The sequence below is a fragment of the Heloderma suspectum genome, chromosome 5 (genome assembly GCF_057233095.1).
Source record: "Heloderma suspectum isolate Gila_16-S chromosome 5, 16-S_ref, whole genome shotgun sequence".
NCBI classification, from domain to species: Eukaryota; Metazoa; Chordata; class Lepidosauria; order Squamata; family Helodermatidae; genus Heloderma; species Heloderma suspectum.
In genome coordinates, this window is record NC_139462.1 from 112,130,484 (window position 1) to 112,153,001 (window position 22,518).

Sequence of the window (22,518 nt, forward strand, 5' to 3'; positions counted from 1 at the left end):
GATGCTTGTTTGACCCCTTTAAACTTGAGACCAGAGTGTCTGAATGTTCACCTGTTCCCACACGAGCATGTTCACTATTTCAAGATCTGCTTCAGAGGCCCTTCTCAGAGCAAACTGCGCGGCAGCCTTCCTTAAATAAGGTGGGTGGCGACAAGGAACAGGGCCTTTTTGGTCATAGCGCTTCTCCCCTAGAACGCGCTTCATCTATCCATTAACTAGGCTCCCTCTTTGCTAACTTGTTAGAAAGGCTTTGAAGATGCTGCTCTTTTGTATTGAATATGATTTCTGAATTTGTGTGTTGATTTTTAAAAATTGTTTCATCTGCTGTTACTGTTAGGTTTGATTCTAAATTATTATTATTATTATAAAATTATTATTATTTTATTTTATTTGATACGGTCATCTGGGAGAAGGGTTCCGTCGGCTCCATGAATCTGAATCCTCACAGACCGGGGGTGGGGTGGGGGCGTCTAGCACCCTCTCCTTCTCCATCGTTGTAAGCAAGGGAAAGCGCGGGCGGAAGGAATCGGCCTGCCGGAACACACGCGCTCGGGGAAAGGTTCCCCAGTCGGACTCAAACTTGGCCGCACCTCTTTCCCCTTCTCGCTTTCTATGCTGGGAAAGTCTCTCCTCGCGGTTGCTGCCGCCGCTTCCTTCCTGCCGCCATTTTAGTCGATCGCGCTCCCTCCTTCTCGGCGGCCTCCTCGCGTCCCCGCTGCCATCATGTCCAAGCGCCACCGTCTCGACCTCGGGGACGATTACGCCTCCAGCAAGAAGCGCGTCGCCTCCGACGGGTGAGGAGAAGCCGCGGGCGGCGAAGCGAGACGGGGAGGGGGAAGCGCCTGCTCTTCCCGCTCGCTGGAGAGCGCCTGCCCCCCCCGGCTCTCGCCCGGTTGTTTCGCAAACCTGGAGAGGCCGCGCTGAGGGGAGGGAGCGGGAGAGGTCCACAGAGGCGGGTGCGGGGCTCTCCAGGTCTTGGAAAGCTGGCGACGCTGAGTGCCCTTGAACCCTTCTCCGGCCGCCCTCTGAAGGAAGGAGGGCGGCCGGTAACCAGGCCCGGCGGCCTCTTTGTTTTGTATTTCTGTTCCTAAGCCTCGCTTTCTGCGCCCGCCTCAAACAGACCCCGCACTCAGTGGAACTAACCCTGTTAACTTGTAAATCATTGTCACTCTTGCCTTTAGTGTCCTTTTTTTTAATTAAGGGAGTTGTCTTAATTGCTTTCTTGAGGGGGTGTACTAGCTTTATGGGGATGGGCTGCAGCTCAGCGGTAGAGCACATGCTTTGCATGCAAAAGGTCCCAGGTTCAATCCCTGGCATCTCCAAATAGGGCTGACTCATGCTTCAATCCTTGGCGACCTGCTGCTCTTCAATGTCGACTATACTGAGCTGAATGGACCTGTGATCTGAATCGTTACATGGCAGTTTCCTATTTCCACTTCCCTCCCCCCAATAATAAGAATCATGTAGCACTTGGAAAACTAACACATTTATTGTGGCATAAGTCTCATAGACAAAGCATATTTTGTCAGGTGCACACAGACACTCATGCAAATATACCCTGAATACAGAGAAGAGGGGGGAAAGGGTGTTACACGAACTGAGGCCAGAGTGAGATTAGGCAAGGCAAGATATAGCTATAAGTGTGTAGCTCTGCTGGATCAAACCAAAATGTTCTGTTTCCCAGTGACCAGTCAGATGCATCTGGAAGCCCAGGTGCAGAGCATGACGGCAATAGTCTTCTCCAGTGTTGCCCCACCCTGCCAGCAACTGGTATTTGGTGTCATGTTGCCTCTTGATATGGACATTCTATTCAGCCATCAGTGCCACCAATTGCTGATAAACCTGTCTTTTCTCCATTTTTTGTTGCCATTTAAAGCCATCTAAGCCTGTAGTCATCACCACATCTTGTGGCAGTGAATTCCATAAATTCATTATGCATTTTGTGAAGAAGTACTTTCTTCTAGTTGTCCCGATTCTACTGCTAACCAGTTTACCTGGGTGACCTGAAGTTCTTGTGTTATGGGAGAGGAAGAGAAAATTATCTCCACTTTCTCCACATCATGCATAATTTTTATAAACATTTATTTGTATAACCCTCCCCCAGTTGTCTCTCTTCTAAATGAAGAAGACCCAAATGGTTTAGGCATTCTTCATGAGGACAGTGCTTCAGTCTCCTGATCATTTTGGCTGCCTGCTTCACCTTTTCCAGCTCTAGGATATCCCTTTTGGGATGTGGTTACCAGAATTGTTCCAGTATTCCAAATGTGGTTGCACTTTGATGAGGAAAGGGTTGGTGTGGAGGAAACAGATCATATGGGGGAAATAGTCCAGTCTGTGACTTCTCTGGGATTTGAACTCCCATAGCTTAAGGCTGTGTTCCTTCTATAGACATTTAATTGGGAGTAAAACAACTCTTGCATAACCTTAAACAGACCATGGGTTATGTGAGGGTTGTTTAATCCTTGCATAGCCACCATACTCACCGGGTTAGCACTACATGACAACCCTGGAACGGGGGTTGGATATTCAAAGTGGTGGCTGTGTGCACCACAGCCTCACCATGGGTTAAATAACTCACAGTGGGCCGTTGTGTCGTGTCAACAGCCCCACTGCAGTACTTGTTTACCTCTTAAGCAAATGCTAACGAAGATACTACTTCCCCCTGAATCAGTGCCATGTCATAGACCTTTTTCCTTTCTTTATATCTCAATTTTTTTAAGTCTGTTTTTCCCCTTTCCAGTGTTGGAGTGCACATTTTCCTCTGAACTTATTAAGACTCTTGACTATTTGATATCTGTGCTTTTGAAAACAAATGTGATAAAGCTCTTCAGCATCTGTCCCACCCCCTCAGCCTATCCTCTGGGCAGTGACAGGTGCAACCTGCGGGATTGTATGGATAGATCCTAAGAATGATCAGAAGACTCAGCTTTTAGGAACTTTGGGTCCTTAAAAAAATCATATTAACCTGCTGTAACAAAAATACTAACAATATATTAGTGAAGTTGCTCACATGATGCTTAAGATTTGGGACTAGCTTCAACATTTCTGTGAATCCACTTCTTGGATTTGGTGCCTTTTTCATGGTCTGCATTCAATGAAACATGCAAAACTGTATCACTCAAATTTTAGAGTAGAAGTTATAAATAGATTCAGATTCTTGCTTTCAACGTCATGAATTCTAAAGCACCAATCTCCTTCAACTATTTTAAAAACATGCTTTGGCTCTGTCTTGTGTGGGGTTGATGATCTACTTGAGAATTTTGAGAGGCGGGTCGAATTTCTGAACGTAAACTCTTTGTCTTACAACACGATCCTACAGTACACACAGTTTCAGCGTTGTAGCTATAGTGGAGTATTTGTGAGTCAACTAGGGCAAGTTCGTTTTGCTAGGTTGCCTGACAGCTATGCTCCTATTATAATTAGGGTTGCTGTTTGATTGATTCACCTCCCCTGACCCCACAACACTTTGGTAACTTGACCAGTCAAATACTGTTGAATAACAGTCAAGTATTTACAGCATTAATTTTTTAGAACAGTGATAAGAATCCAGTCCCACCCAGAAGCTGTACAGAGCACTGTGCCAGATCATACAGACACCTCTCATATCCAGAGCAAATGCTGTTGACTCAGTAGTAGTCCTGAAACCAAGGCACTTGTGACATGTGCCAGTTTTGTTTACAAACATTCTGATACCCAGGATTGAGCACCTCTACACATGTGCAGAGTTCACTTCCTCCAAGGGAAAAGTTTTTTAAAGGACCTAAAAGCAAAGTGCTTCTGAGCATGTGTAGAGGGCATTTCCTTTGAATAGAAATGTTGCTCACCTATCCAGAAAATGTGGAATTTAATATCCTTCCCATCAATCAGCCAGCATGCCTTCCTACCTAGGAAGACAATGACCTTACAGATGCTCCACTGCCTGAGAGATAGTAGGTAATAGTTCTGTCGATGGAGGAGAGGTTCAATCTCTGCATTGGGCTTCCTTGTCCTTTCTACAGTCATCTTGGAAACCATATTTTTCATGAACGTAACCTCACCAAATGCACTCTGCAAAGTGGTGCCAGTGACCTTATTAAGGCAGGGCTGGGGAACCTGTGGCCCAAGGTCTGTGCGTGGCTGTCAGCCCAATATCATGTGACCCTCAGCATCAACTGACTGTTTGGATGCTTTGGGACCACTCTTGCTACCCCTGTGGAAATAGCTGCCACTCTGTATGTGAGAGGTAGAGAAGGGATGTGGTGGCTGTGCAGTACTGCAAACCCTGCCCAGCTTCGTCTCTGTTCACCATTGTCTGCAACTTCTGATTGACTTTTACTGTCCTTCAACATCCCTTCATAGTAAGAAGCAGCACATTTTTGCATTCATTTGAATTTGCAGACAAGGGGCCCTTACTCATGCCATAGGTACCAGCTGGCACTATGATGCAGTCAAAGGACCGTTGCTATTTAAATACGTTCAAACATTACGTGTAGCACACTTAAAGACTTTCTTAACTTCATGGCATATTTGACAATATTTGAATGTGATCCAATAATACATGGTCAGTATTCAACCAGTCAATTGACTGGTATCCCAATCCTGATCTATAACTGTTTAGAAAAGTAATGCCTTGCCTGTAGCTGTTTCATCCTTCCCCAACTGAATGACTGTTTTGAGGACAGTACTTGTCAGATCCATAAGGCAAGCTGCCCTTGAATGCACAGATTCAAGTGTTGGGATGGGCTGGCAGTTTTTTGTAAGCAGATATATGTGATAGACTTTGTTTAGCTGTTTTTCAAGGCTGCTATGATATTCACTTGGTTCAGACATTATTGGAAATAATGATAGCTTTAGGCTTCCATCCTCCCTTCCACCTTCATTTCCTCCTTTGCATCTGTGAGCAGGAGACTGAAAGCTAATTTTGATTCTGACCATGTTTCCCCGTGGTGTCCGAACTTGGGGGAAATGTGGTCTGTTCAAATCATGGTTCGTGAGAACATCTCAGGATCAAACCATGGTTTCAGATTAAGCGACTGACTCCCTGGCCGAGGTGCTTGAGGTGGTCTCTGATGTGCGTGTACAGTCCCCTAACTTACTGGTGTTGGGGGACTTCAACGTACATTCGGAGGCCATCCTCACAGGAGCACCTCGGGACTTCATGGAGACCATGGCCTCCTGGGAGCTGCACCATATTCTAACTGGGCCCACCCATGTAGCTGGTCATGCACTAGACTTTGTGTTTGTTTCTGAAGAAGCAGGGAGTGATCTGGAAGTCGGGGGTATATCCACCACCCCCTTGTCATGGTCAGATCACTATCTGGTGATGTTGGACTTCTCGGTTCCACAACCCCTCTGCAGGGGTGGAGGACCCATTAAAATGGTCCGCCCCAGGCGTCTTATGGATCCAAATGGATTCCTGAACGCGCTTGGGGATTCTCTGGGGCATGCCGACGGCCACTCGGTCGAGACCCTGTTGGGTGGCTGGAATGCCGCAATCACTGGGGCATTAGATCGGGTGGCTCCGAAACGCCCTCTCCCCCTGAACAGGGCTCGGATTGCACCATGGTTCAATCCGCGGTTACGAGCTCTGAAACAGGAGGTGAGACGGCTAGAGCGCCGGTGGCGGAAGTCTCGCTCCAAAGACGATCAGACACGGGCTAGAGCTGTATCTTCAGCCTATCACGTGGCGGTGAAGGCAGCAAAAAAGGAATATTATGCTGCCTCCATCGCGTCTGCAGAGTGCTGTCCCAGGAGGCTGTTCCAAGTGGTCCGGAGCCTGGTCGGTCCTGTGGCTCCGGAACCACTGGAGCATTCTAAGGCCTCCTTTGAGGCTTTGGCAAGGCACTTTGCAGATAAAATTGATCAGATTAGGTGTGTTACTCTGCACACTGTGGATACAGTTAGTGAGCAAGAGGCAGCCTGTGGCAAACCGGTTTTGTGGGATCGGTTCCAGCTTCTTCCTCCTGATGAAGTGGACAAGGTGCTTTCATCTGTAAGGCCGACCACCTGCTTACTTGATCCTTGCCCATCTTGGCTCATTATGAGCTGCAGAGAGAGACTGGGTGAGGGGATCAAGGTGGTGGTGAATGCCTCCCTTGAGGAGGGAGTGATGCCATCAGCCCTCAAGGAGGCAGTGATAAGACCGCTCTTAAAGAAGCCCTCCTTGGATCCTCAAGTTCTGAACAACTTTCGCCCAGTCTCAAATCTGCCATTTTTGGGCAAGGTGATTGAGCGGGTGGTGGCGGTGCAGATGAAGGCACACTTGGAAGAAACTGATTATCTAGACCCATTTCAGTCGGGCTTCAGGCCTGGGCATGGGACAGAAACGGCCTTGGTCGCCTTGGTGGATGATATGAGGAGGGCTCTGGATAGGGGTGAATGCTCCTTCCTTGTTCTCCTCGACCTCTCAGCGGCTTTTGATACCGTTGACCACGGTAGCCTCCTGGACCGCCTGGAGGGGTTGGGCATTGGAGACACTGTATTGCGGTGGTTCCGGTCCTTCCTCTCCGGCAGGTACCAGAGGGTAGCACTGGGAGAGGAGGTTTCGGACCCGTGGCCACTTACTTGTGGGGTGCCACAGGGTTCCATCCTCTCCCCGATGCTATTTAACATCTATGTGAAGCCGCTGGGGGCTATCATCAGGAGGTTTGGGGTGCAGTGTCATCAATATGCGGATGACACGCAGCTCTACCTCTCATTCAAATCTTCACCAAGGTTGGCCGTAGAATCCCTGTCCAAATGTCTGGAGACGGTGAGTGGCTGGATGGGGAGGAATAAGGTGAAGCTGAACCCTGACAAGACCGAGGTACTTTTGGTGGGAGACAAGAGGAGGCTGGGGGATGTTGACCTGGTGTTGAATGGGGTACGGCTACCCTTGAAAGACCAGGTCCGCAGCCTGGGGGTCATTTTGGACTCCCAGCTGTCCATGGAGGCTCAGGTGTCAGCTGTGAGCCGGACAGTGCTGTATCAACTCCATCTGATACGGCGGCTGCGCCCCTTCCTTCCCGACCATCTGCTCCCATCGGTAGTACATGCCCTGGTCTCCTCTCGTTTAGACTACTGTAATGCGCTCTACGTGGGGTTACCCTTGAAGATGGTTCAGAAGCTGCAGCTGGTACAGAACGCGGCGGCTCGCCTGATTAAAGGCAGCTGCCGGCAAGATCACATCACTCCAGTGCTGAAGGAGTTGCACTGGTTACCAGTTGTTTTCCGGGCCAAATTCAAGGTGTTGATTTTGACCTTTAAAATCCTATACGGTTCCGGCCCAGCCTATCTTAAGGAGCGCCTCCAGCAACACCAGACAGGCCGCTTAACAAGATCAGCCTCGGATGGCCTTCTGTCTGTCCCATCAGCCAGGACAGCTAGACTGGTGGGGACGAGGGAGAGGGCCTTTTCTGTGGTGGCCCCCACTCTGTGGAACTCCCTCCCTAGGGAACTCCGTCATGCCCCCTCTTTAATGAGCTTCCGTCGTGCATTAAAAACGTGGTTGTTCAGGCAGGCATTTGGGGCGGGTTAGGGTATTTTTAAAAAAATTTTATGGTAGAATTTTATTGTTTTAAATTGTTTTATGGTGTGTTGTACATCGCCCAGAGTGGCTGGGTGACCAGCCAGATAGGCGATTAATAAAATAAATAAATAAATAAATAAATAAATAAATAAATAGTTAAAACAAACCATAGTTTCACAAGAACCATGGTTAACTTAAAAACACAGGTGTCTAAGAGCTGGCAGAAGGAGTGCGTGAGTGCAAGGCTCACCGCAGCTTGTTCTTATACTGGGCAACCATGATATCCCATTATATTTGAACTGAGCCACTGGGTATGTGGAGTTGAGTACTGGCATAAGCCTTTAGGATAAGTGGGTGTAGGTTAGTCATCTGCAGTCCTTCATCTTTGCTCATTTCTATCGCATGCTGATGTGCTATATCTTGCAGTAGTTGATATCCATGTGGTAATATTGAAATGCGGCTGCACTAACAACATTCTGAGTCTGCTCATTTTGGTAGCAGAAATGGCACAAGACCCTACATCTAGTACAACTACAAGTCCTATATAGTTCCAGAGCACACTATAGTATAGTAGTATGGGGAATACCTAGAATCCTTGACCATTGGACATGCTGGCTAGGGTTTATAGGAGTTGTGGTCCAAAGCATCTGGAAGGCACCATGTTACCTCTTCCTGCTGAGTGCAACAAGTCATTAAAAATGTTCATCTTCCGTTCAATGGCAAACCACCCCGCTATAGTCTGCCATGAAAGCAGCGCAAGCGGCATCCCTCTAGGGGTCAGCAATGACCCGGTGCTTGCACAGGAGGAACCTTTCCTTTCCTTTGAGTATATAGTTAAAATCTTAAGTTGATACAAAGCTTGTTCCTTTCTAACTAGACATGTTTAAAGAATAGGTGATGAAAGCAACAAATATATAATGCTTTGAGAATAGGGTTGTTGTAGCATTTTAAAAATGGGAGGCTTAATTGGGTTAGTTGACTTGGCCAAATCACTTTTTGCCTCCAGATTCTGGACTTTGTTTCTCCTGGTATCTTCTGCCACATTCCTTCTCTTCTCCCAGTTTTTACTGTTGAACATGGTTTTACAGCCTAGCTGTTTATACAGCATCAGCAGATAGCCAAAGTGGACTTTAGGCTTCACATATGCAACTACATATCACCCACAGTAAAGAAAAAGCACTGGCATATATATTTATTCATTGTGTATATATGCTTCTAGAGGTGTACATCAAGGTAGTTAGAACATTAGCTGAACAATAATAGTAAGACTGTCACCAACCACTAAAATTTGCATTTAAAGTAGGGTGGTCATTTTGATTAAAGAAATCTTAAGTCAGTTCATTGGCTGAATCTGCATGAGTTAGGACAATAATTCAGAAGTAAAAGGCAAACGGTCCTTGTTTTTAGATTATGCATGTGTTGTAGCAGGTATCAGAGAGAATGGGGAGTGTCTCCTTTTTTTTCAGATGATGCTTATCTACAACATTACTTGTATTTAAAATGGTATCTATTAATACATGAGGGAGAGAAAGAACTTAAAATATTTTATGCCTGATTGATCAGGGCTCAATCCTATCTGGATTCTGTCAGCCTCTGAACTTGGAGGCTGATGAGCATCCTATGCAGAGTGGGAGAAGCGCAGGGGTAATCTTTGCCTCTGCGCTTCCTCCACTCTGCATTTTTGTTTTTGCCATCAAGCTAGGTCTCTGTGGAGGCAGGGGGAGGAGGCTGTGAAAGGCTTCGCCAGTACCCTCTCCACCCACAGAACTGCCCCCTTTCCTTCCTCTCCCGAGTTTGCTTTTGCAACCTCAGAGACATAGCTGGCACAGTTCTCTCTGCACTGGCTGTAAGGGGAAGGGGGCGGGGAGCTGGGACTCCTGGGTCCAAGGTCAGAGCGCTGTCCCTGACCCCAGATTCAGGAATCCGAAAAATCTATGGCCTCCCAGACATTGTGTAATTTAAAGGCATTTTCTTAGATGCTCTCTCTCAGGGAAGTTCATGCCATATATAGTATGCAGTATTGGTTTTCAGCTGGTGGATTGAAGTGAATTCTGCCTCCCTCCAGAGTTGGGTTGTAACAGTGGCATCACCACCAGTTCTTTGCTGCTGGTGGTTTTTTAAGTAGAAAGAAAAAGAGAGAGCTGGATATAATTATCTATGGAAATAATTAAAAGTAGGCCATATTTGGATAGATGGGGTTAACAGTGAGTTGGGGACTGAAAATGTTGAAGGCTTCTAATACACACAGTGGTATACTCACCACCGGAGTTACTTACAACTGGAATTGCTTAAACTACTAACAACTGCCAAATATTTGTTGCATATATGTATGCTAATCCGGGCACATTTGTGTTCACTGTATTGTGTAAGTCTATATCATTTCCACTGCTATAGTTGTATAGGGCTGTTTCACGTTACACAGCAAAACGTGGTGAGCTTGCACATGGCTAAAACATTAGAAGGTTAGCAATAGAACTCTGAAAGTGATAGAACTTGGAAATATAATATATTGCCAAAAACACAGAAGGCCAAGTAGCTAGGCATATTGCAACAAATAACTTTGTATCTTAGAAACATATGCTCTTTTCCCCCATTAATAGAGGGCAGAACAGGGTTGTTGCAGAAAATGGCATTCCCATATAAAGCTCTCCTCTTTGCTCCCATAGTGCATAAGATTCTGGTGTGCCCTCATCACATTGTGTGTTTCCTTGCCCCAAACTTGACATAACTGGCTTGGATGGAGGAATATGAAGAAAGGGAGAACTGAACAGAAATCCTTAATTTTTAATTGCTCCCCTATCTTTAAGCTGTTACAAGTTTTGTAGTGCAAATTGTGATATTACTAGTACTAGTCATTTTAATATCTTTAGCTGCAAACTGGTATGTTTTGTTATAACTGTTTAGTATGCATATGTTCAAGAAATCTCTAAATTAGAAAATTGATTTAAATAAATGATCTTCTTGGCCAGTTTGGAAGCTTATCATGGTTCCCTTCAATAAGGTGATCAGTAATCACAGACAACCTCCCTGAAACACACAGCTTCAAGGGAATATTGGTTGTGTACCTAGTACCTATAGGATTAGGTGTACTCTCCATTTATGTGGAGCACTGGTGAAGCCCCAAAGATATGGCCAGTACCCTTTGTGTAACTGATGGTGAGCCCTAGAAAACTTTCAAGAATTCCTTTATCTTGCACAGTTGTGTGTGTGCAGATGTATGGGGTTCTTTGGTTGATATCAGTGTGAAATGGGTTCCTTTAAACTAGGGAGTTTGAAATTCTACCACTCTGTTCGTTAGTGTATCCCATCTGCTTTAAATACAAGGCTTTTATGCACAGCATTATGTGTATTATTAAGCCACAACAGAAATGGGATAGTCTTAGGTTTTTATTGACTTAGTTAATGTCTAAGGATGCTATTCTGAAAACCAAGGGTGACTTGTCCTTTCTTGGTTGATGTTATCCTGGTCTCTGTAGAGTACATCTAGAAAAGGGAAAGGTAATCTAGAAACATGACTGTGTGTAGCAGGGAGGGGCCATGGCTTAATGGTAGAGCACTGGGGCAGGGGACACACTCTTTTTATTTCAATGTTATGTATCTTTTTGTGTCCTGAAAATCATTTAGGAAGGATCGAGATCGTGAACGGGATCGTGATGACCGATCCAAAGACCGTGACAGGGATCGAGATAGAGATCGTGAGAGGGAAAGAGATAAAGAAAAAGATTTACGTCCTTCAACCAATTCTGCACTCATTGCTGGTGTTGGGTTGCCACCTTTAAAGCCAGCTGTACTTCCGCAGGGTATTAATCCATTTACAAACCTACCACACACACCTCGTTATTATGAAATCTTAAAGAAACGGCTTCAGCTCCCTGTCTGGGAATATAAGGAAAGATTTACCGATATTCTCATCAGACACCAGTCTTTTGTACTTGTTGGTGAGACAGGTTCTGGTAAAACAACACAGGTAAGTTCTTGTTTAGCCTTTATGATTAATTTATAAAGCTTATGTGATGGATGTTATGTGTTGACTGTTTTGAATGGTTCTATGAAATTATTCAGTGTTGTACTAGCAATATTTCAGTGTCCTTAAAGAAATTCATTGTGCAGTGACACATCACAGGTCTTACCCTTTTGAGCAAGATCTGTTTAATGAACCTTTCAGTTGCTTAATGACTAGAAAATGATGTAATGAGATTTCACTTTCCTCCTCCACCTCTGGTAGTCTGTCTGTCTCTTCAGGGTCTGTTACCTTTTCATAAAAGGTTCAGTGAGGTTTGAATTGCTCAATACAAGCCTGTGTTAATCTACAAATAGCTGCTATTCTGGTTACTTGCATGTGCTGGTCTTCTAATAATGGTAGCAAAATGAGGGCAGGCTCTTACTCAAAACCAGATTTTTCTGAAACTGACTACTGTCTAGATAAAAAAAATCTTAATGGCATTATTTGCATTCTGATTCTATGTCATTGATAGCAGTTGAATTACTTTTCCTTAAATCCTCAAAAATATAAAATGTTTAGTACATATGTAGATTGCCATCTTGATTGTAACAGTGTCAAATCTAGCTCTCCAAGCAATATTGTGTCACTGAAAAAGGGGTGGTGAATATATTGCTCTCAGACCTCACAGGTGCAAGGAACAATGTTCTCTGGGAGTTCACAAAGGATAAAATATTGTAAATGCTATACTGAGACAGGCTTGTTATAGGTACAAAATATTCTGGTATGTTTGCTCTTAGTTCACATTTGTCATCAGCCTTGCAAGCATCATTAATCCTACAGGTGTCAATGGGATTGGTGACAATAGTGAAGTATGAACCATGCTTGGATCCTTCTTTGTAATCTCTGTCAAAGGCAGATGTTAAAAAATTATTTCTTTCATTATAGCAAAGAAACACTCATATGCAGGCAAAGGAATGTTCCAGTGCATATGTTTTGCTTTAAAGTAATTAGTTTCATATGAAATAATTCAGTCCTAAGATGGGAACCCTCTTCATGGATCATTGCCTTGTTGTGGCGAAGGGGCTTGCGTAACTCAGTGAAGCCATAAGCTATGCCGTGCAGGGCCACCCAAGATGGACAGGTCATGGCAGAGAGTTCTGACAAAATGTAGTCCACTGGAGAAGGAAATGGGAGCCCACTCCAGTATTCTTGCCAAGAAAACCCCATGGAACGTATCACAAGGCCAAAAGAGATGACACCGGAAGATGAGCCCCTCAGGTCGGAAGGTGTCCAATATACTACTGGGGAAGAGCAGAGGGAATTTCCAAGTAGCGCCAGAAAGAGTGAAGCGGCTGGGCCAAAGCCGAAAGGACACTCAGCTGTGGATGTGTCTGGTGGTGAAAAGAAAATCCGATGCTGTAAAGAACAATATTGTTTAGGAACCTGGAATGTCAGATCAATGAATCAAGGTAAGTTGGAGGTGGTCAAACATGAGATGGCAAGATTGAACATCGACATCTTGGGAATCAGCGAACTAAAATGGACAGGCATGGGCGAATTTAATTCAGGTGACCATCATATCTACTGCTGTGGGCAAGAATCCCTTAGAAGAAATGGAGTAGCACTCATAGTCAACAAAAGGGTGGGAAAAGCAGTACTGGGGTACAATCTTAAAAACGATAGAATGATCTCAGTACGAATCCAAGACAAACCATTCAACATCACAGTAATTCAAGTCTGTGCCCCAACCACTGAGGCTGAAGAAGCTGAGGTTGATCGGTTCTATGAAGACCTACAACACCTTCTAGAACTAACACCAAAAAAAGATGACCTCTTCATCATAGGGGACTGGAATGCTAAAGTAGGAAGTCAAGAAATCACCGGGATAACAGGCAAGCATGGCCTTGGTGTACAAAATGAAGCAGGACAAAGGCTAATAGAGTTTTGCCAAGAGAACACGCTGATCATAGCAAACACTCTTTTCCAACAGCACAAGAGGCAACTCTACACATGGACATCACCAGATGGTCAATATCGACATCAGATTATGTCCTTTGCAGCCAAAGATGGAGAAGCTCTATACAGTCAGTCAAAACAAGACCTGGAGCTGACTGTGGCTCAAATCATGAGCTTCTTGTTGCAAAATTTCGGCTTAAATTGAAGAACGTAGGGAAAACCACTAAACCATTCAGGTATGACCTAAATCATATCCCTTATGAATACACAGTGGAGGTGAGGAATAGATTTCAGGGATTAGACCTGATAGACAGAGTGCCTGAGGAACTATGGACGGAGGTCCGTCACACTGTTCAGGAGGCAGCAACTCAATCCATCCCAAAGAAAAAGAAATGCAAGAAAGCCAAGTGGCTGTCTGATGAGGCTTTACAAGTAGCTGAGGAAAGAAGGGAAGCGAAAAGCAAGGGAGAAAGGGGAAGATATACCCAACTGAATGCAGAGTTCCAGAGAATAGCAAGGAGAGACAAGAAGGCCTTCTTAAATGAACAATGCAAAGAAATTGAGGAAAACAACAGAATGGGAAAGACTAGAGATCTCTTCAAGAAAATTGGAGATCTCAAGGGAACGTTTTGTGCAAAGACTAGCATGATAAAGGACAAAGAAGGCAGGGACCTAACAGAAGCAGATGAGATGAAGAAGAGGTGGCAAGAATACACAGAAGAACTCTACAGGAAAGATCTGAATGTCCCTGATAGCCATGATAGTACGGTCACTGAACTTGAGCCGGACATCCTCGAGAGTGAAGTCAAGTGGGCCTTAGGAAGTATTAGTAACAACAAAGCTAGCTGAGATGACAGTATTCCAGCTGAGCTATTTAAAATCCTAAAAGATGAGGCTGTTAAAGTGCTGCATTCCAATATGCCAACAAATTTGGAACACTCAACAATGGCCGCAAGACTGGAAAAGGTCAGTTTACATTCCAATTCCAAAGAAGGGCAACGCCAAAGAGTGTTCAAACTACCGCACAATTGCGCTCATTTCACATGCCAGCAAGGTGATGCTCAAAATCCTACAAGCTAGGCTTCAGCAGTATGCGAACCGAGAACTACCAGAAGTACAAGCTGGGTTTCGAAGAGGCAGAGGAACTAGAGATCAAATCGCCAACATTCGCTGGATCGTGGAGAAAGCAAGAGAATTCCAGAAAAATGTCTATTTCTGCTTCATTAACTATGCTAAAGCCTTTGATTGTGTGGATCACAACAAACTGTGGCAAATTCTTAAAGTGATGGGAGTACCAGACCACCTTACCTGTCTCCTGAGAAACCTGTACGAGGGTCAAGAAGCAACAGTAAGAACCAGAGATGGAACAACCGATTGGTTCAAAATTGGGAAAGGAGTATGACAAGGCTGCATATTGTCACCCTGCTTATTTAACTTATATGCAGAGTACATCATGAGAAATGCCGGGTTGGATGAATCACAGGTCGGAATTAAGATTGCTGGGAGAATTATCAACAACCTCCGATATGCAGACGACACCACCCTAATGGCAGAAAGCGAAGAGGATCTCAAGAGCCTCTTGTTGAGGGTGAAAGAGGAGAGTGCAAAAGCTGGTTTGAAACTCAACATTAAAAAAACGAAGATCATGGCATCTGGCCCCATCACTTCCTGGCATATAGAAGGGGAAGAAATGGAAGCAGTGACAGATTTTATTTTCTTGGGCTCCAAGATCACTGCAGACGGTGACTGTAGCCATGAAATTAAAAGACGCTTGCTCCTTGGGAGGAAAGCTATGGCCAACCTAGACAGCATAGTAAGAAGCAGAGACATCACCTTGCCGACAAAGGTCCATCTAATCAAAGCTATGGTTTTCCCAGTAGTAATGTATGGCTGTGAGAGCTGGACTATAAGGAAGGCTGAGCGCCGAAGAATTGATGCTTTCGAACTGTGGTGCTGGAGAAGACTCTTACGAGTCCCCTGGACTGCAAGGAGGTCAAATCAGTCCATCCTCAAGGAAATCAACCCTGAGTGCTCATTGGAAGGACAGATACTGAACCTGAAGCTGAAATATTTTGGCCACCTAATGCGAAGAGAAAACTCACTGGAAAAGACCCTGATGCTGGGAAAGACTGAAGGCAAAAGGAGAAGGGGACGGCAGAGGATGAGATGGCTAGATAGCATCACCGATGCAATGAATATGAACTTGAGCACACTCCGGGAGAGAGCGCAGGACAGGAAGGCCTAGCGTGCTATGGTCCATGGGGTCACGAAGAGTCGGACATGACTGAACGACTGAACAGCAACGAACAAAGATGGGAAAGTGCGATACAGTGAATACTTGTGGGCCTCTTTAAGAGTCATAAAGGGCTAGTGTCTTGGCTATCTGAAATACATATTTCATCATAGGCTCCTAGGCCTGCCTACTTGTATGTGGGTGCGATAATTGTTATGTGGATAGATGTGGGAGTGATCAGTCTTCAAATTCTGAAAATCCTAACCTTTTCTTTATTGTGGAAGTATCTAGTCTTCATGATATGGAGATAGTTGCCAGAAATACAGCAAAGAAGCAGTGTCCAGACAAATGACAGCTTGCCAAATAGTAACTTATCTAGCGTTGGTCAGTTGTCTGGTCAAATAATGGGAAAGTATTTTTAATGTTGAGAAAAAAAGAAGCAGGTAATTATCAACCATTTTCACTTAGATTAATTACAAATAACAAATTAGCTGTTACTGAGAAACAATGACATTAACTTTTAAAAATAGTGTTGAGTTATTTTCTTTTTTATTTTGCCCTTCCTCCAGAGAGCTCAGAATGGGTGTACATAGCCCTTTCCTCCAATTTTATCCTCAAAATAATACTGTGAAGTAGTTTCTGCTAAAAGTGTGTGGCCCAACGTTACTTAGGGTGCAATCCTATCTAGATAGATGGCTGCCTTCGAACTCTGAGGCGACTGCCTATCCAAAGCAAGGCAGGAGAAGCACAAGGGGATCATTCCCTCCATGCCTCTCCTGCCCTGCTATTTCTGCTAGACAGCTGATTTCATCTGTCTAGCCGCGGGGGGTGGGGGGTGGCGAATGGGAGAGGAGGCTGCTATAGTGTCATAAACGCAGATCTGCTCTCCCCACCCCAGAACGCCTCCAGCCCTGCCCCTTTTTAGCTGCTCCGCGCTCTTCTTCTGAGTGTGAAGGACAGGGCTTCTCTCTGCTGCCTGTGAGGCAGTGTGGACGTGGGGGGAGGTTGGTTTTCCAGGAACCGACCTCAGGGCGTGGGCTCGGAGGTCGGTTCCCAGAAAACAGCATATCCTATGGCCGTCTAGCCGCTGTCTAGCGGCCATAGGATTGCTCTCTTAATGATCTTAAGTGAGTGGGAATGTGAACTTATTACTCTGATTCTAGTCCAACCCTTGACCAACTAATCATTGATCTTTATAACTTATAACTGCTTCTGTTCCTCTTTGGAGATACTTGCAGGTAACTAGTGGGAGACATTTTGCTATGCTGCTAGGCTTGCCCCTTACTACTGCTAAGTGAGAGAGCAAGCTTCCCTCATTCCTGCCCTTCCTAACAAATTTCACCATAATGAAATAAAAATGTAAGCTTCTAACTACATAGTGGCATTGTTGGAATATTTAACCGGTCAATTAGCAAGCATGCCAACACCTAACTTTCCACAGTGTGCATGGATCCAGTTAGTAATCTGGATATTAGTATTGTCTTTCCAAGTAATGAGAAAATTCTGGTCACGCTTGTGTACCGAGTCAGACATCCAGAGAAACGGGTGATGAGATTAAGTTCACTTGGCAGGGTAATACAGATGGTCAGCGTACCAACTGGTTCCATGCATGGGGTGGTCAGTCACTACTTCGTAAAAGGTAGGCTATATTGCTACCCAAAAAGGCATGCAAGAAATTGTGCACATGCACCTTGAATTTTTGTTAATGTTCACATTTGGCTGCTCTAACCACAGTGAGAGTTTGAAGTGTAATTTAGCAGCTTGGGATGTGTGAGTGTCTGTTCAGTTGGAGAGAACATTCACTTTCCTTTGCATGTGAATCCCTTGATTGTAAACACTGAACTCTGAAAGCATTTGCAGGTACGTTTGGGGGACTTGTTTGGCTCCTCCAGTGCATGTCATGTTTGTGTTTCAAGGCTCATTGTGTGAGATTTACCCCAGCTACATGGTCTGGTTGGGATCTCTGTTCCATTGTTTGGATTATGTTGACATTAAATTGGTTGCCTACCTTCCATACAAGCATACCTATCCTTCTAAATTAATTTTTCTGCAATTTTCTGAAGGCGTTCATCATAGCAATAAATTAAGCTGTTGCCAAAAACGTATTCCTAAATGGCTGACTTGTTCATGGTGTTCTGGCCTGCAGGCTTTAGATGTTTTCTGCTAGACTCAGATATGGCTTAAACACTCAGCCTTTGGTGAAGTGGCGTTGTTGCTAAAGTGACAGTATATAGCATCTGCTTTCATAAAAGCCACTCTACGATTATTAGCTAAATACACAAACACAACAACATTATGTATTGCGGATGAATCTTTCCCATAGATAAGGCATTTAATCTTCTTTTCCAAAGTTCAGAGCTTTACTTTGGTCAATACTTCTGGCCAATCATTTCTGTCTAATCTCCTTATACAAGGGTATATATGTAAAAATGCTCCAGTGATTTAATACCTCCTTCCCTCAAAGGCTGCTGTAGTGATTTTCTGGGAAGTCGCATAGCTAAAAGCTATCGTTAGCTTGGCAGGCACAGGTTGTAGCAGATATCTGTTTTCCAGGCAAGACTGTTATGTTAACCAAAGGCTGATGGCCAGCATGATTATTCACTCAATCTTCACTTGATATCTTCTCCCAGTCTGATGACAATTTCCAGCAGGTCATCAGCTGGTTCTATACCTAAGTTGCAGTAATTCCTTTTAGTTCATATCTTTCAGCTTATTTATTTGTGTATTGAACAGTATCAAGTGTTGTAAATTTTTTACAAATGGTATCCTACAGCTCTTCAACATCAAACGGTCACGTCTTGTCAAGTCATGACTCTGGCTGTGGCATTAAATCTGTAGTTTTAAGTCGTCTGTGCTTAGTCCCCTAGAACATTAAGATGAATTTCATTGTTCCACTGACTCATTAAACAGTTTAAGGACACAATCCTATGCATGCTTAGACAGAAAAAAGTCCTATGAAAAAGCCAGCATGGTTGCCTGGAGGGATGCTGGGAACTGTAGAACTTCTTTCTGTCTAAATGTGCATAGGATTGTGCCCTTATTCAACTAAACCCTGCATTTGTTCTTTCAGACAGACAGACAGACAGACAGACAGATAGATACACACACATACTCACTCTGTCTATACACACACACACACACACACATATGTAAGGCAATAGATAACTATTGCAGTATACAATTGCAGTTCATGCTCTTTTATTTTGATGTAACTCTTCTACTCTGCTACTGCCTTAAGCAGAGTCTTGATCCTAGATGGCAGTCCAATGATGTTTTGCTCTCCCCTCCGTGTTTTTCCTCCCTCATCACCCCCCGGTATCACAGATGAATGTTAACATGTTTATTAAAGTAGCTTGCAGAATGGCATGTGGTTTACGATTTAGGGCCAAAAACAAGCGCTGCCCCACTGCCCCTCCCTGACAGATTTAGCCACTTTGAGTGGTGGAGAGAGCAATCCTATAATCCCTGGGGGAGCATCCCAGGGACCATTGGATTGCTCAGAAAATCCCTTCCGAGATCAGAGGCGGTGCTCTGACCTAGAAAGGTGAAGTCAGAGATCTGACCCATCTCCTCCTTCCAGCTGGTGCAGAAAGAACTCTGCCAGCTGCCCTCCAAGGTTGGAAAAGCAATCTTGGAGGAGGAAAGGCAGTGTTCTGGTGGGCAGGGAGGGAAGGAGACCAAAGAAGCTAGGATACAGGATATCTGGAGCCTCCTTTCCTCTTCCAAAGCACCTTGCCAAACAGGCTGAAAATGGCCAAAAATGGATGGTGGGGAGACTTCAGCCCAGGAAGGCATTGGAATCTCAGAAGCCTCTGAACTCAGTGGTACGGAGCACTTTTTATCAGCTTAGGCTGATATACCAACTATGCCCTTATCTGGACAGAGATAGCCTAGGTACAGTTATCCATGCTCTGATAACTTCTCCGCTGGATTACTGCAATGCGTTATACGTGGGGCTGCCTTTGAAAACGGTCCGGAAATGTCAGCTAGTCCAAAATAGGGCAGCAAGATTGTTAACAGGGACTGGGCAATGAGATCACATTATGCCAGTACTTTTCCAGCTCTGCTGGCTACCTGTCCATTTCCGGGCCTGATTCAGAGTTCTAGTATTAACGTTCAAAGCCCTTAACGGCTTGGGGCCAGGTTATCTAAAGGATAATATGTGCCTGCCTGGACCCTAAGATCATCCTCAGCAGTCCTTCTCCATGAGCCCCTGCCAGAGGAAGTGAGGCAGGTGGCTACCAGGAGGGAGAGCCTTTTCTGCTGTGGCACCCTGGCTGTGGAATGAGCTTCCTAGGGAGGTTCACCTGGCACCCAAGTTGTATTCCTTCCAGTATCAGGTGAAGACCTTTTTATTCTCCCAGGCATTTTGGCTTCATAGTCCTTTAGCTTTGGTGTTTTAAATCTGTATTTTAAATCTCTGCATTGCTGTTAGGTTTTATTCTGGGTGTCTTGTTATATGTGGTTGTAATGCTTTTATATTTTATATTGTTTTATCCTGTGCTTTGTGGTTTAAATTTTTGTGAACTGCCCAGAGAGCTTTGGCTATTGGGCGGTATAGAAATAAATAAATAAATAAATAAATAAAAGATCCTCTAGCTCTCATGTAGCTGGTAGCTCTTCCACTGTGCCCTCCTGTCTTGTGGTGCTGCTATTTAACGCCAGATCGGTCTGCAATAAAACCGCACTCGTTCACGATTTGATCATGGCTGAGAGGGCCGACCTGGTGTGTATTACTGAGACTTGGATGGGTGAGCTGGGTGGAGTCAACCTGACTCAGCTCTGCCCACCTGGGTACTCAGTGCAGCACCAACATAGGTTGGAGGGGTAGGTGGGGGAGTTGCTGTGATTCATAGAACTTCCATCTCTATCACCAGGAGAACATTCCACCTTGGAGTGGGCCTTGAGGGGTTGTACCTGGTGTTGGGCCACAGAGACAGATTGGGGATGCTGCTGGTTTACCGCCCACCCTGCTGCCCAGCATCCTCCCTGACTGAGCTGGTGGAGGCAGTCGCAAGTGTGGTGTTGGAGGAATCCAGGATGGTGGTTCTGGGTGACTTCAACTTCCTTGCTGAGGCTGTGTCCGGAGTTCCAGCTCAGGACTTCATGGCCTCCATAACAATCATGGGGCTGTCTCAGTATGTCATCAGCCCAACACATGAAGCAGGGCGCACCCTTGATTTGGTTTTTGCTCCAACTTGTGAGATGGGTAGTCTGAAGATTGGGGGGTTCCAAGTAACCCCATTGTCATGGGCAGACCATTTCCTTGTGAGATTTGAACTTACGGCGTTAGTAAGTTGGGACCAGGATACCTGAGAGAGTGCCTCCTTCTTTACCAACCAGCCCGGTCGCTGTGGTTATCGGAGTAGAGGTGTACAGATTCCCTACCGTCTGTTCCGGTGGGAATCCGTGGGGAGGGAAGGTGATTCGTTCCTTCCCCTCGGAATCCTCCAGAGCAGTTCCGCTCCGCTCAGATTCCAGGAGGTGGGAACTGGCTTGGGGGCGCTTACGTTCCCTCCTGCCAGCTAGAGCTGTTCGTCTCCTCCCTGTCCCTGCCGATTGCCTTTAAAAAAAAAGTATATATATATATTTTTAATGGCGATCGGGAGTAGGGGTGTACGAAACACTTACCTGGTTCCTCTGGGCCATCCGCAGTGGCGGGGAGGCGCTCCTTCCCCCCTGCCCAGAATCCTCCCCGGCCAGCTCCGCTCCCTGGTGACTCAGCAGAGCCGCAGGCCAGGGCCGGCCGCAGCCGGAATTTTGCGTGGCTGCCTTTTTCGTGATAGGCTACGTAAATACTTATGTAGCCTATCAAGGCAAAGAGCAGGGGCGCAAATGGCGTAGGGGCCACCATTTGCTCTTTGCCGTGATAGGCTACGTAAGTATGTAGCCTATAACGCTAAAGCAGCCACGTAAATGGCGGCTGCTACGATGGCCTCTATTTGCGGCTGCAGCAGCCTGGCAGCAGCCGGGAGACCAGCCGGAGGAGCTGCATCTGCCGCTGCTGGAGCTGCATCTGCCGCCAGGTAGGCCCCGTCCCGGGGGGATTCCGTCGGGTGGCGCGGTGGGGGAAGGCCGTTCCGCCACAGATTCCGAGGGAGTCTGTGGCGGAATTCTCTGACATCCCTAATCGGGAGGATGTGCCCATAGACTTATACGCAAATAGAGTCATGAATCTTGCATATAAGTCTATGTGTCCATAGGCTTATGCGCAAGATTCACCGCTCTATTTTGCGTATAAGTCTATGAGCACATCCTGCCTTTTTTTTTTTAAAGACATTTTTTTTAAAGGCAATCAGCAGGGACAGGGAGAAGGCGAATAGCTCTGGCTGGAAGAAACAGCCGAGTGCCATTATGCCTCCAGTCCTCCTGGAGCAGAGGTAAGTAGTCTCGATCCGCTGCGGATTCCTGAGGCTGGATTCCTCATTTGAATCCTCAGTGGATTTCTCTGAGATCCCTACATCAGAGGGCATGTTCCTGGTGGTTCCACATGGACCCATGGCCCGGTTGGAGTCCACCAGGAAAAGAGCCTTCAGTGTGGTGGCCCCCTTCCTGTGGAATTCCCTGCCTTTACAGGTCAGGCAGGCACCAACATTGTGTTCCTTCCGGTGCCTCCTGAAGTTGTAATTTCAAGAGGCCTTCCTTGTATGACCAGCCGTGTTTTGTTAAATTCCACTTTGTTGGGGTTTGTCTTTTTTTTTTTTTTAATGTCTTAACTCTTTTAACCATTGTTTTATTCTTTTATCATGTTATTCACTGCTCTGAAATCTTCTGATGTGGAGCACTATATAAATATTGTAAATAAATAGATATAAATACCCCTGCCGCTTCTCCCACCCTGCTGGCTTCAGCCCAGGAAGGCTTAGGAATCTTGGCAGCAAGGGTGCAATCAATAGGATT

At 45.4% G+C, this 22,518-nt stretch overlaps 1 protein-coding gene across 3 annotated transcripts in view; it reads left to right on the forward strand.

The window, feature by feature from the left end:
* The first annotated feature begins 656 nt into the window (after positions 1-656).
* The window catches only part of DHX15 (DEAH-box helicase 15), a 56,699-nt gene continuing 34,837 nt past the window's right edge, over positions 657-22,518 (forward strand). For 2 of the 3 annotated variants that reach the window (XR_014792189.1, XM_084857015.1), the window contains exons 1-2: positions 657-794; positions 11,111-11,453. Coding sequence is in view for 2 of the 3 variants with exons in the window: in XM_084857015.1 (XP_084713141.1) it covers positions 724-794; positions 11,111-11,453 (414 nt within the window). In the remaining variant the exon portion in view is untranslated. Of the gene's footprint in view, positions 795-1,684; positions 1,778-11,110; positions 11,454-22,518 lie in introns of all 3 variants that reach the window. The other variant, XM_084857016.1, reaches the window with a different exon arrangement.